At 42.9% G+C, this 12,634-nt stretch overlaps 2 protein-coding genes across 6 annotated transcripts in view; one reads left to right on the top strand and one right to left on the bottom strand.

Moving 5' to 3' along the window:
- IMMP1L (inner mitochondrial membrane peptidase subunit 1) overlaps positions 1–4,281 on the top strand; it is a 31,093-nt gene extending 26,812 nt beyond the window's left edge. For both annotated transcript variants that reach the window (XM_066320508.1, XM_066320507.1), the window contains exon 6: positions 4,117–4,281. In XM_066320508.1, coding sequence (XP_066176605.1) covers positions 4,117–4,185 — 69 coding nt within the window. In that variant the 3' untranslated portion in view covers positions 4,186–4,281. The remainder of the gene's footprint in view (positions 1–4,116) is intronic.
- Positions 218–12,634, bottom strand: part of DNAJC24 (DnaJ heat shock protein family (Hsp40) member C24) — a 38,433-nt gene continuing 26,016 nt past the window's right edge. For all 4 annotated transcript variants that reach the window (XM_066320510.1, XM_066320509.1, XM_066320511.1 and 1 more), the window contains 2 exons: positions 6,196–6,264; positions 218–5,376 (listed from right to left, as the gene is read on the bottom strand). In XM_066320510.1, coding sequence (XP_066176607.1) covers positions 5,252–5,376; positions 6,196–6,264 — 194 coding nt within the window. In that variant the 3' untranslated portion in view covers positions 218–5,251. The remainder of the gene's footprint in view (positions 5,377–6,195; positions 6,265–12,634) is intronic.

Below are 12,634 nucleotides of genomic sequence, written 5' to 3' on the forward strand. Positions count from 1 at the left end.
ATTCTCTTTCCAGGACTTGCACACATACTTTGGATATGTAGCCTGGCCTTTTAAACTAAGAAAATGCTTTGAATGAATATTGTACTGTATAAACCATCACGGTTCCTTCTCCTTCTGCTTCAACAATTCTGCAACTTTATTTCACACTAAATTATTTTTTTGTATTATCTGCATTACTAATTTACTCTTACGGGGAAAAAAAAAAAGTAACACAATCTTCTCTCCATAAAAAGTTTAATCTAAGAAACAGGGGAGTGTATATTACACACTTATGCACCTGCTTTTAGAAAGCTGGATTTAAAGTTGTGCATTCAGAACAATAAAAGGTTTTCTCCAATACTTCAACACATCCACAAACCCATAATTTAGCACACCTGTACTACACAGGGAAGATTAGATCTTTCCAATTTAACAAAGCCTTATAGCCTTAATTTACAGTATTTATGAACACAGTTTGGGACTTTTAAAAAAAAACCCCAAACTAACCCTTGCAGCTATTGAGCACAATCAGTAATTGCTTTCTAAACCTCAGACAACACAGCCCCATCAGCCTTACTGGCAAATTTTGGGTGACCCCTGTTCCTCCTGGCTCACATTTGCTCTGAGTTCTTCCCCGGTGTTTTCTCAGGGCTCTGCCCCTTCTCCTGCTGTCTGCCTTACCCTGGACACCAGAGGGGAAAATGCTGATTCCCAACCGGGCTATTTTTATGACCCAAGTTTGAGCTTGGATTATTGACTGCCAAGAGACAAAGGATGCCAATCTGCTGACAATCCTCTAAATGAAAGTGTGGCAGTAATAATGTGACTGAAAAAAGCATTTCTCCAAACTGAGGCACAGGTATAGAAAAGCTGCTGTTTTCTTCTTTAAGCAGACTGTTAGCAAATACTGGAGATGTCTTACTCGTGTGTATGGACACCAGAATTAATGACTGTATCTCTCCACAGCAATAGATTCTGTGTCCAGCTTGTGCCTCGACCAGGAAGGTGTTTGAAAGACCTTAATGAAGTGACTGACAGGACTGAACCCTATGTAGACTCTGTAAAATGAGTGAAACTCACACACGGAGAGTTCATTTTGAAGCACTACTTTAGGGCACCAGAGCACTGTCTGTTAAAAAAGATACTATGCAATCACTTGGTACTTAATCAAAATAATTTAATCAGAGTTTGCAGCAGTTGTTTAATGACAAGTGGCATAGAGTAGTGATTATTCAAGTTTTCATGAGATTGAAGTATCCGGTGCCTAACAAGAGCAAAAATGGATTTGCTCTTCAAGTGAGTGTTCATAGTTGGGTTAAGGTAAGTCACATGAGCATGCAGTGATGATGTTGTTCCCATGTGTTGCTGCTGCGCGGAGGTGGCTGACCACTGACCAGGAAACCTCTGTGTGCTTTTAATGCAGCCTGCTGCAGCTTTGGCTTCTCTTTCATCCAACAGTTTTGGCTGCCTTCAGAACGGAAGCTTTTGTGGCCTTATGTTACAGTGGATTTTGGAGAAGCAGATGTAACAGTCCCTTTCAGCACTAAGTTACTTTTATAGGAAGGGATACAAAAAAGCCCAAATAGAATTTGGAAGTCAGGGATTTCAACAGAAGAGAGTGAGCTTAGCCAACCTAGCTGGCTGAATTTCTTTAGCCAACCTGTTCTTGGCTAAACATGAATGTTTACCTGGAGTTTAGACCGAAGGTTCTCAGTCAGTGTTAGTGCAGCAGTTTTTAACCCTTACAGAAATGCCAACACGTGATTCTGTCTGCTCCTTTTCCTCCCTGCCGCCATTTCTCCTCTCCAAACACAAGTCATTCCATTAAGGGCTGCTGAAATCAAAGCAGCTGCAAATTCAGTAAAAGCACTGGGAATCTCACTTTGACAGAACTCATGTTTCATCCTGTCCTAGGTAGGATATCCTGTGCATTCCCTGGATTTAGGCTCCATGTCAAAACTAGACCTGTGGTATATCTTCAAAAGAGCTAGTTAGCCCCATTTATGCCCAGCCCATCAGATCAAATCTATCTATGTAGGCCAAAGCAAAGAGGGCAAAGAGCTGCTAATTGGAAGAGCCAGTCTGAATGAGCAAGTCACAGTCAACTTCTGTCAGAACTTTAAAGCTCTCGGGAATTACCACAGAGTGGCATGTCTTTGTTTCACAGAGGAGGGGTTTCCATCTCTTTCCAACCACCAGTATTGTTTCTTAGGTTCTCCCTGCATGCAGACTAGATAAAACTAGATTTTCATTCTAACTCTACCACTAAGATTACTGTGACAAAGTTCAATCTACACTGTCAAAGCAACATTTAAAGCAATTAGCTTTAATTTCACTGAAAGAAAGTCAAGTTGCAGTAGGTGTGATTTGAGTTGCCTGAAATGAGATTTGTGCTGCAGTGAGTGGACTGAAGAACTTCCTTCTCCAGGCCTTTACTGAGATCAGCTTAGATTTATTATATGGGATATTTTTCTTTCCTTTTACTTCTGTTTGCCTTGAAGGCCAAACAAAGACTTGACACCCAGCCTGCAGCCAGCATGGGCCCTCTGCACAGCCTTGAATTCTGCAGCTTTGCTGCTAACCAAGATCACAAATACCCTTCTGTTGTTGGCTTGTATCTGTATTTTTGTGTGGAACTTAAAATAGCTCCCCGGCTGATCAGCACAGAGACAAGGCATCACCTCCATGGTCCTTGGTATCAGCAGCCGTTCCTCGTGCTCCTCCCTAACTGCACATGCCAGAACCACAAGTACTTTCTAAGATCTTGCACAAGAGCCTTTTTCTGATGCACAGAACTTGAGGTGCTGAGCTTGACTCACCCTTCTGCCTTGCTGAGGGCCCCACGCAGGTGATGGGGCACAGTGCTGCCAGGGGCCTGGCAGGACCTGGGGCAGGGCACAGCTCCAGCAGGAGTGAGCTGCTGCTGCTCCTGCCATGCCTGTCCTCAGCCTCTCCTGTCACAGCCTTCGGTGCTGGGGACAAATCACAGGGGGAGAAATAACTGAACCTTCTAAATGAGACAATTTCACTCCACACAGAAAGTGGCAAAGTGGCTCCTTCTGTGCTGTGGCTGCTCCATGAACCCAGAGTCGCTGTCCTTATACCTTAAGACCAAATTCTAAGGAAAAATAAATGAGATAAAATACTGACAGATGCTTTGGGAACAAGATAGTGTCCCACTTTTCTCTGTCTAGGTCGCTTCATCTTGGGCAGGGGCTGAGAAATTTTTATGGGATTAGAGCCACACAGGGCACTGATCCTTCAGCATCATCTTTCTCCCTGCTGAGCCCCTTGTGCCATCTTTGAAAGAACATCTTGCCAAGAGACACTGACATTCAAGAGAGACAAAGGACAATGAGTAAATGAATGTCCTTACTTTCCTATTACTTTTTTTTTGCATCCAAGGCCATAGTACATGTAATTAATGACTGTGCAGAGCAAAGTACTCCTGGGAGCATTCAGTAAATAAACAGCTATACAGTTAATTTCTGGAGAGATCTGTTTATTGGTCAGCATCATTCTGACACCTGAACTGGGTGATGAGTTGTGCTCTTTTGTAAAGAACTGTCCCCTTCTCAGAGGAACCCCTCAGTCCAGAGCCCCAGATGGTGGCAGGCATTCCACCCCTTCATTCCTGTTTGTCTAAGTTTACCTGTAGCCAATAGATCTTTTTCCCCAAGGTTTGGTATTTGCAGTTCAAAGGCCCAACTTGAAAATACAACTGTACACCTCACCACGGGGAGGTCCGTGTGTGTGCTACCTTTTTTCTCCTAGATGGACCAAAAAACACATACCTTGTCTTTAAAGTCATGAAGAGTTTTACAAGCTAGAAAACACTGAACTGGAAAGGCACTCTTTAGGAACATGTTTATTTGCAAGGGTGAAAAAAAGTAATGGAATTTCTGAGGCTCTCCACAGCAAAGCATGCCTTGTATGAATTGTGAAGTTCACACTACGGAACGATTCCCTGTACTATACAGTATTTATTACTTCTAGTAAGAGAAGCACATCAGTGAGCAAAGTTCTTTACCAAAGAGAGAAAAAATTATGCTGTTTATGAAACAATTACAATACAAATGAAAATACTGAACTTTGAATTGTGATTAAAATCTCCTGTGACTGTGCTTTATTTTACAGATATGGCCTCTGAATGACTTTGGATTTCTACGTGCAAGTCCCAATGGCCACAGATTTCTTGATGATTAAAATACTTATGCTACTATTGACAGTTTTCATAGTATTTTCTACTAAAATGAATGGAACTATTTTTGTTTAGAATAAACACAAATATTACTTGACAAAGATGTCTCCTTCTGAGATTACACCTAACTTCAGAGTGGGAATGATACACTTGTGTCACCAACAAAAATGATGTGGCGATCCACAGTGAGTGCTCGGATCCTTGGCTGAGTTCTGGGGTTTTGTTCCGAGCCCAGGTTAGCACTGAGTGTTAGGAAGGATGGAAAAGGCACAGTGCACTTACTGTGTGGTCACACAGCCGGAGCCATCCTCTGGCTCTCCCTCCATCAGCAGGTGAAGACAGAACCAGCGAGGTTCCAGATCTGCTGGGCACTGCCAGGAGCCCAGGGGGGCCAGGGCACAGCTCCCTCCCTGCCTTTCCTCTCAGCAGTGAAGACTCCATTAGCTCTGCTCCACAGGAGCTCCTGCTCCAGGCTGCCCAGGTGATGTCACTGTCACAGGGCAGGGCACAGCCACCAGCTCCTCAGCACTGGGACACCTCTGCCTCCTCCTTCTGGGCTCCAGGCTTTGAGAGGATTTCATCAACGTAAATATTTAGCTTAAAAACAGAAAATGTTCCTGTCTCCCACTGCAGAACCTTGCTCTTCATTATCTTCAAAGCATTCTCACATCTGTGCCTCCTGATTGAATTTTGTCATCTGAGCTGTTAAAAGGATTTAACCTAAGAGGAAGGGCCCAAGGTACAGCTGCTTCAGACTGCAACTGAAAGAAGCTACTCTGTTGTTTGCTGGGGAAGAAGCCTTGAGATCAGAAGATACATTCCAGTTGTACAGACCTGGTGTTCTGGGTTGGAGGTGTTTAATAACGAGCTCTTCAGCTGCAGAAGGAAAATTCGAGCCTCCTGTCTGTAGAGCTGTGTGAGCAAAGGGGAACTTGTCATTTTTAAGCCTGAATGAACTTGTTCTTGTAGTGCCTCTCTTTTCTTTAACATACATTTCTTTAGCAGACGCTGTCCCTTGTTTGTCCAGTCTTTTGAAAAGTTTGTAACACTCAATGTGCTTCACTGAAACAATCATTGCAGGATCTCTATTACAAGTGAACACGTGTCACAACAAACCAAAGACACATCTTTGGTTTCACTCTTGAAGACGCTGTAACTCCCACCACATCGACAGGACAGAGTGTAGAGTTGTTCATCTGCCAAAAAACAAAACAAAAATGCCTTTAGTGCTGGAAAAGAATCAAGAATTTATTTGGCATGTTCTTCCCAAAGCTGCTCTTAGTAACAAATAACCTCCCACTGCTGAGTTGTAAATATCAGTGTCTGTGCTACCACTTGTAGCTCAAAAAATAATCTCAAAATGTTTTGGTGATTGAGGAATTCTTACACTGAACAACCAGGCCAGGTGGAGTCTCTTCAAAAAAACCCAAAAACCAGTAGTAACAAGGTGCACATCTGTGAAATGGATGATACTAAAAGAAAAAACTAAGTCATGTGTGACAGATCAAGGATGCTTCCAAAACAGGCTGCTAACCCAGGAACCAAAACAGAGGAAAGGAAATAGGATTTTTCCCCTCACAACTTAAAAAAAAAGTAAAAAATAATAAAAATAAAAGTCATCAATTTATTCCAAAAGCAATTAAACAAGAAAAGCCAGAGCAATAGATAGGAGAGAAATAACAGTGGCAGATGAAAAAAGAAACACAGGCATCCTACCATCATGGGAAGAGCAAGATGCACAAGAGAAGTGGGAAAAATCTATGTACTCTCAATTATACAAGAGGAGATCTGGGTGAAAAGTGGTACTGCAAGTGAGGGAGAAGTGATGTAGATGGAATGGAAAACAAATGTAACAGAAAGTTGAGTCCTAATCCAGGTAATCTCTGAGAGCAAAACAGCTTTGTCCCCAAAAATACAGAAAAAACAGCACTTAAAGTAAGACAGTGGTGCAAGATGCAGAAAAAAATTAGCAGGGACAATAAAAAGCATTAGAACCAGCAGCAAGGCACTCATACCTTCATTCCAGGACATGTCCTCCAGATAAATCTGTGCATGAAGTGGCCATTCTTTTGTCAGGTTATCTTCTATAAAGCAAACATGGCAGATGTTCAGTCTTTTCTGATAAATTAATAGTTTTGTATACCTAGCAGTCAATCTGGTCTCTACTAGAGAGTCCTACCTAGACCACTGCATCAGTCCAAAATGTAGTTCTCTAAAATTTTAGTTTCCATACATCTGCACAAGCTGGAAAATGTCCTCTTGTAGCCAGGAGAACTAAATGGTGACAATGTATTACTGAACTAAGACCCTGAAACCAGCACTTTTGCACATCCCACTTCAGTGAAATTAGGGGCAAACTTCTGTTTTGCTGTAGATGCCTTTTAAAGCCTGGCTGTTACTCCAGCTCCACAAGCTGAAATGCTGAAGGTCTGCTAAGCTGTCCTTTCCCCAGATTGGTGGGACAGCTGAGGTCCAAAGGGACTCTTAGGATCACCTACCAAAGCCTCCTGCACCCCAGGGCAGCAGGACAGGCCATGTCCAGGCATATTTTAAATATCTACACAAATAGAGATTTCTCAGTGTCTCCCTTCAGTACCTCTCAGGCAACCCACTCCTCCTTAGAAAGGAGAAGCCAAAGAAAAACCTTCCAATCAGCACCAAGAGAATGTTGTGAGAACACCACTGAAATTTCTGCAAAGAAATTAATGCAAAACACTCGTAGGGGAAGACCATTCCAAGTGCTCTTTTATGATAAAGAGTCTCTGAGCACAGAAAGAAAGTCAAGTTCTGGCCTGTACCTGAGAGATCTGCTGCCATCTGGGCCCCCACTCTTCCAACATTGAGTACAGCATGAAATGAAAAGTGTACAACACAACTGACAGCATCAAATGCAGTGTTCACTACAGATCTTGGGTTTTCCATTTATCAGCAACTCATATTTGATGTACAAAGTTCACACCAACTTCTTTAGCTTAATAATGTGAGAGCTCATCATCAAAGTTATAAGTGAAGCCACAAAAAGCAGTATCTAAAAAGTGAAAAAAAAGACCTAAGCCCCTTATAAATTCATGACACAAAACCTCCCAGCTGCTGCCTGTCCCCTGAGAGCTCCAACTCCCCAAGAGCTGTATTTTGAAGAACAAGAAATGCCCAAAAGCTGAACTACAGAACATACACAGAGCTGCTTTGGCTTTGCTAAGACTCAGGACCTCAGTGTCTATGTACAGTTTAAATGAGGTTGTTCTTGAGAAGGGAAGTGTTCCACCTCTTGGAGTGGTGAATTTTGAAGCCTGTTCATAGTTTAGTAGCTTTTGAGAGCATGGAGGGTTTTCTGCAGCTTTCTTTCAAAAGCTGCCAGTGAAATAGTCTTATTTCAGAACTGCTTACTGAGCATGTGTTGGAAAAGTCAGAGGTCCAGATTACGTTGTTTTAAGTCCCAGGAGATTGCCCTACTTAATCAAGACATTCTAAGTGGTTCCCAGCTTCTTCTGTGTAACTTCTCTGCCCTGGCCTGGACAGGAGAACTGAGGGGCTTTGCAGCCCCCTCTCCAGTAGCAGCCCAGAAAAACTGCCCCTCTCCAACCTTCATCTGATCAGGTAATGGAGAATTCCCTTCTTTATCCCCACAACCCAACCACCAAGTTTTAAATCCCAGTCTTTCTTTTGCAACTCGCTATTCTATTTTCAACTGAAATGTACATTTTGTGTGCCTGGGAATGAGCCTCATCTAAATTAGTTCAAATGAAAGCAATTAAGTGGGACACACTGGAAATAATGACAGGATTGGTACAGCCTCTTTGATGTTACCTTTGCTGAACACCTATTTGGTAATGAAGAGGTCAGAACCAAAAGAAAATTAACCCACTCAGACCCAGTGCTTTACTACTCTCAAAAAAAAGGGGAAAATCAGCAGGAGTGTAATGATGAAAGAAAACAGGAAAACACACCAGTTACATGGAATAACAGCATTTTCCTTGCACCTGATCAGAACATTAGTTAACTGTGTGAGGTGTTAAAATACAATAAAGGATCAAATGGCCTCATCTCATCCCAAATAACACCAATGTTACTGGGAGTTTGCTTGGTACAAGCTACAAACAGTGAGGACCGCAATGGTGAATGTCCTGAAAGGACCCACAAAACCATCCTGAGGCCCTTCCTCCAGCAGGCCTTGCTTGAAGCAGAATCCTCCTCTTCTCTGAGGAAGAAAACAATAAAACACCAGAGCTCAAGATCAAGTCTGTCCACCTGTCTGGCTCACAAAGTACCATAACTGTGAGAGCAGTATGAAAATGGGAAATGCTTCCTATTTCACATATTTATTTTTAATACTGGGAAGAAAAATTCACAATTTTCTCAAAGGGAAAGAGTCTCAGGTTGTAGAATGAAAAGATTTGCACCTACAGGTAAAAAAAAAAAAAAAAAAAAAAAGTTAGGGAACTTCCAGAGTTTCCTGTTTGGAATTAATGAAGCAGGATTTCTCTCAGAACAACTTTTATAGGATTGGTGGTAGAGGTCTGGGTCATGCCTCACTGCTAGGAAGTACAAGAAGGGCAGATGGGCCATGAGCCACCTGAAGAGAACTGGTACAATGCAAATTCATGAAGTTACCACACCTCAAGTAAAGTAACTGTGAATCAGAACCACAGCAGCATTTATGTTGGAAAACACCTTTACGATCGTTACGTCCAACCATTAAAGTAACAAAGGGGCAGCTGAGGAAAAGTCTGCTCTCTCTTCTCTTCCAAACATGGTATAATACACAGCCCAGGGAACAGAATTTCAACAAAGCTTTTTTAATTCATCCCTGCAATTGTAATTTTGAGAATAATAAAAGGAAAAAAAAATCCCAACCAACAGGCAAAATGAATCCTTCTCACAATTCACAAAGATCGCTATACCCCATCTGATGTTCAGATCCTGAAGGATCAGGGACAGCATCATCAGCTGGGCAAGGGAGGGGATTGCCCTGCTCTGCTCTGAGCTGGGGTGGCCTCACCTCGAGTCCTGAGGCAGTTTGGGGTGCCACAGTATAAAAAAGACATTAGAGCGTTAGAGAACATCCCAAGGAGGCCACGAGGAAGGTGAAGCTGTGTGAGGAGTGGCTGAGGGCACTGGGTCTGTTCAGCCTGGAGGAGACTGAGGGGAAACCTCACTGCAGTTACCAATTCCTCATGAGGGGAAGAGGAGGGGCAGGCACTGATCTCTGCTCTGTGGTGACAGGGACAGGACCCAATGGCCTGAAGCTGAGCCAGGAGAGGTTTAAGCTGGATACCAGGAAAAGATTCTTCACCCAGAGGGAGGCTGGGCACTGGAACAGGCTCCTCAGGGCAGTGGTCACAGCACCAGCCTGACAGAGCTCAAGCAGTGTTTGGACAAGGCTCTCAGGCACAGGGTGTGACTCTTGGGGTGTCCTGTGCAGGGCATCAGTGATCCTAAGTCCCTTCCAACTCAGTATATTCTATGAATGGGATTCTATGAAGTCTGAAATGTGGTTATCTCAAAAAGTAAAAGTTTTCTATTAGTACTCTTGACTTCACACATAATCCAGTAACAGCTCCTGTCAGGCAGTTTTGCACACTGCATTTATTTGCCTATCTGGTTCAAGAAGGAGGAACATCTCCCAGAGATGAACAAAGCTTTTTTATTTTCTAGGTCTCCTACTAAATACCTTACCCAGCCTAATACACCTTGAGACAGCAGAAACAGAAGCAGCCACTTACTTAAAAACAGAGGCAGGCCCAGACTGAGTTTGCAAGCACAACATCCAAACTCATGACTCTCACAGTGATTCATATTTCTTGGACCTTTCCTTATCTCATCTGCATCATTGATGTTACAACCACAGCTCCTTGCTGGTGTTTGTCTGAAGTAAACTGGTGTCCCATTTTCACTCCCTGGCCCAAGGAGAGTGGGAATTTACCAGTGCTGAGTTATGTGGTGGCCTTGCACGTGATGTCTGCTCAGGCTGTAAAACTCTGTGTACAGAGCTGTCATTCCTGAAACTCACCCTGAACACACAGAGGGAGATGCGAGGACCTGCTCGTCCACCAGAACTCGTGAAACAAATCTGAATTCCCCAGCAGCACAGCCTGCCTGGCTTTGCCATCTATTGGATTTGTCTGACAACAAGAGGTGAAAAGATTCTGCAGCTCCATTGTCTCAAATGCAGGATCTAAGAAAACACTGGCAGGCTCATCAGAGAGGTTTATGAGCCTGCAATTCAAAGAGATTAAAAGGAAAAATCTACTGAGATTCTTTCAGGCTACAGAACAACATTAAATAACTATTAGCAGCTCGGTTCAGTAAAGCTTTACTAGAGCCCTTGCTGGGTCATTCAGAAATTGTAAAAGAGGAAAGGTATTTAAGTTTCACTTGGAGATACAATAAATATTTCTTGGGCTATTTAAGGCTGAGTTTTAGGGAAAGGGTTGCTAGCAGTAAATTGAAATTCAGTCCTTTTAACAGTTTATGGTTATTGTAAAAATAGTCATAATACTTGAAAGATTTTTCTAGCTTGTTATCAGGCATACATACTTTGGATTATTTTTTTTTTTCAAACCAAACACAATTAAACTTCAAAATATGTACTGTCAGTCAAATACTGTTCACAGTACCAACTCTGCACAAAAATCACCACAGTACTCACTGGATGTTTTCACAAGTTAATTTTTTCTAACAGGCTTTTCAGTTTTAAAACAATTCCTTAAATTTAAGTCTTTTCAGCTAATTTAAAACAATCCCACTTACTTTAATTTGAAATTTTAACAAAGTTACGTGTTAAGAATTTTCATAACAAAGAGAGACATTTGTTATAAAAATACCAAAACAACCCTGCTCCACTTGTTGCTGATGAGATTTAACTCCAGAGAGTTCAAAGGCTTGTGCTCCAGCTGAGGGGCTACAGCCACAAATCCAGGGCTGGAGAAGGAATGTACGTATCTGCCATGTGCAGAGCACAACCTGGCACACTGCAAAACCACTGCTCTTGTCAGCAAAGCCTGCCTTAGTGACCAATATTACAAAATGAGCTGGTTTAGGCTAAGCCCAATTTTTTTTGTTGTGCCTCACTGCCTGATGGAGAGGAACAAAGGGTATGGAACCAGAGCCATTCTCAGAGCAACAAGCTGGAACCCTGGCAATTCCAGTTAGAGCCTGGAATTCCTCATGCCTAAGAACTGACACAAGAACAAAACAGAAATTACGCTGGAATGTTACTCCTGTAAGAAAATTGCATCTACAGTATTTTTCTAAAAGTGTAATTTAAAAATTGAAAATCCAAAGGAGGTATGTGCCAAGATGTGAAAACTCCTCCCCCTACCCTACAAGAAAGATGGAGAGGGAGTTTTTACCAGGGCACGTAGTGACAGGACAAAAAAGAATGGATTGAAACTGAAAGACAACAGGTTTTCATTAGATAGTGTGAAAAAATATCTGGCTGTGAGGGTGGGGAGGCCCTGGCACAGGCTGCCCAGAGGAGCTGTGGCTGCCCCATCCCTGGAAATGTTCAAGGCCATGTTGGATAGGGTTCTGAGCAACCTGGTCCTGTGGGAGGTGTCCCTGCACATAGTGAAGGGGCTGGAACAGGATGGTCCTCACGGTGTTTTCCAACCCAAACCATTCAGTGACTCTATGAGTTATGGACATCTGTGTCCATCCTCACGTGGAAACAGACCATCCTTGATTCAACCTCACTAGAGCCATACGTGGAAAAGAACCCCTAGATTCTTATATCTGCCACCCAGAATCATATACAAGGCCAACTGGTTTTAGTGTTGATTCCATTACTAGCTTTGAATTATTTGCTACATTTATCACCAGAAATTATTCTAAACCACCAGTTCATTGATTTAATTTTGTGACTTTTTTGCTAATCAACCATTAACAATTAATGCATAAAATCGATCAATAATTAAGACATAAAATAAATTCTTATTATTACCTTGGAAATATGCTTGTTTAGATACAGTTCCCTTGTATATATCAACGAAAAAGCAGAAACTTTGCAGGGCTGCTATTCCACGGGACCTGGATAGGATATAGAGATGGGCTGGCAGGGACATGAAAGAGCTCAAGCAAGAAGTGCTGCTTTTGGGATGGAACAACCCAATGCACCAGCACAGGCTGGGAGCCATCTGGCTGGAGAGGCAAGGACCAGAGGGAGCTGATGGACAAAGGGCTCCACACCAGCCAGCACAGGGCACTCCTGTGGCCAAGGCAGCCCCACGCTGGGCCATGGCAGCAACAGCATGGCCAGCAGGTCAACACAGGGATTGTTTCTCCTCTCTCCTCAGCACTAAGGGAACTGCACCCAAAATCCTGTGTCCCCAGCACAAAGCCCTACGGAGCGAGCCCACTGGATTGCCAGCATGGTCAGGGGCAAGGAGGGTGCACACAGCAAGGAAGAGAAGTCAAAGGCACAAGCTGTGAAGTCCACATATACAGCTTGAGAGA

Source organism: Sylvia atricapilla, chromosome 6 (assembly GCF_009819655.1).
Source record: "Sylvia atricapilla isolate bSylAtr1 chromosome 6, bSylAtr1.pri, whole genome shotgun sequence".
Taxonomy (NCBI): Eukaryota; Metazoa; Chordata; class Aves; order Passeriformes; family Sylviidae; genus Sylvia; species Sylvia atricapilla.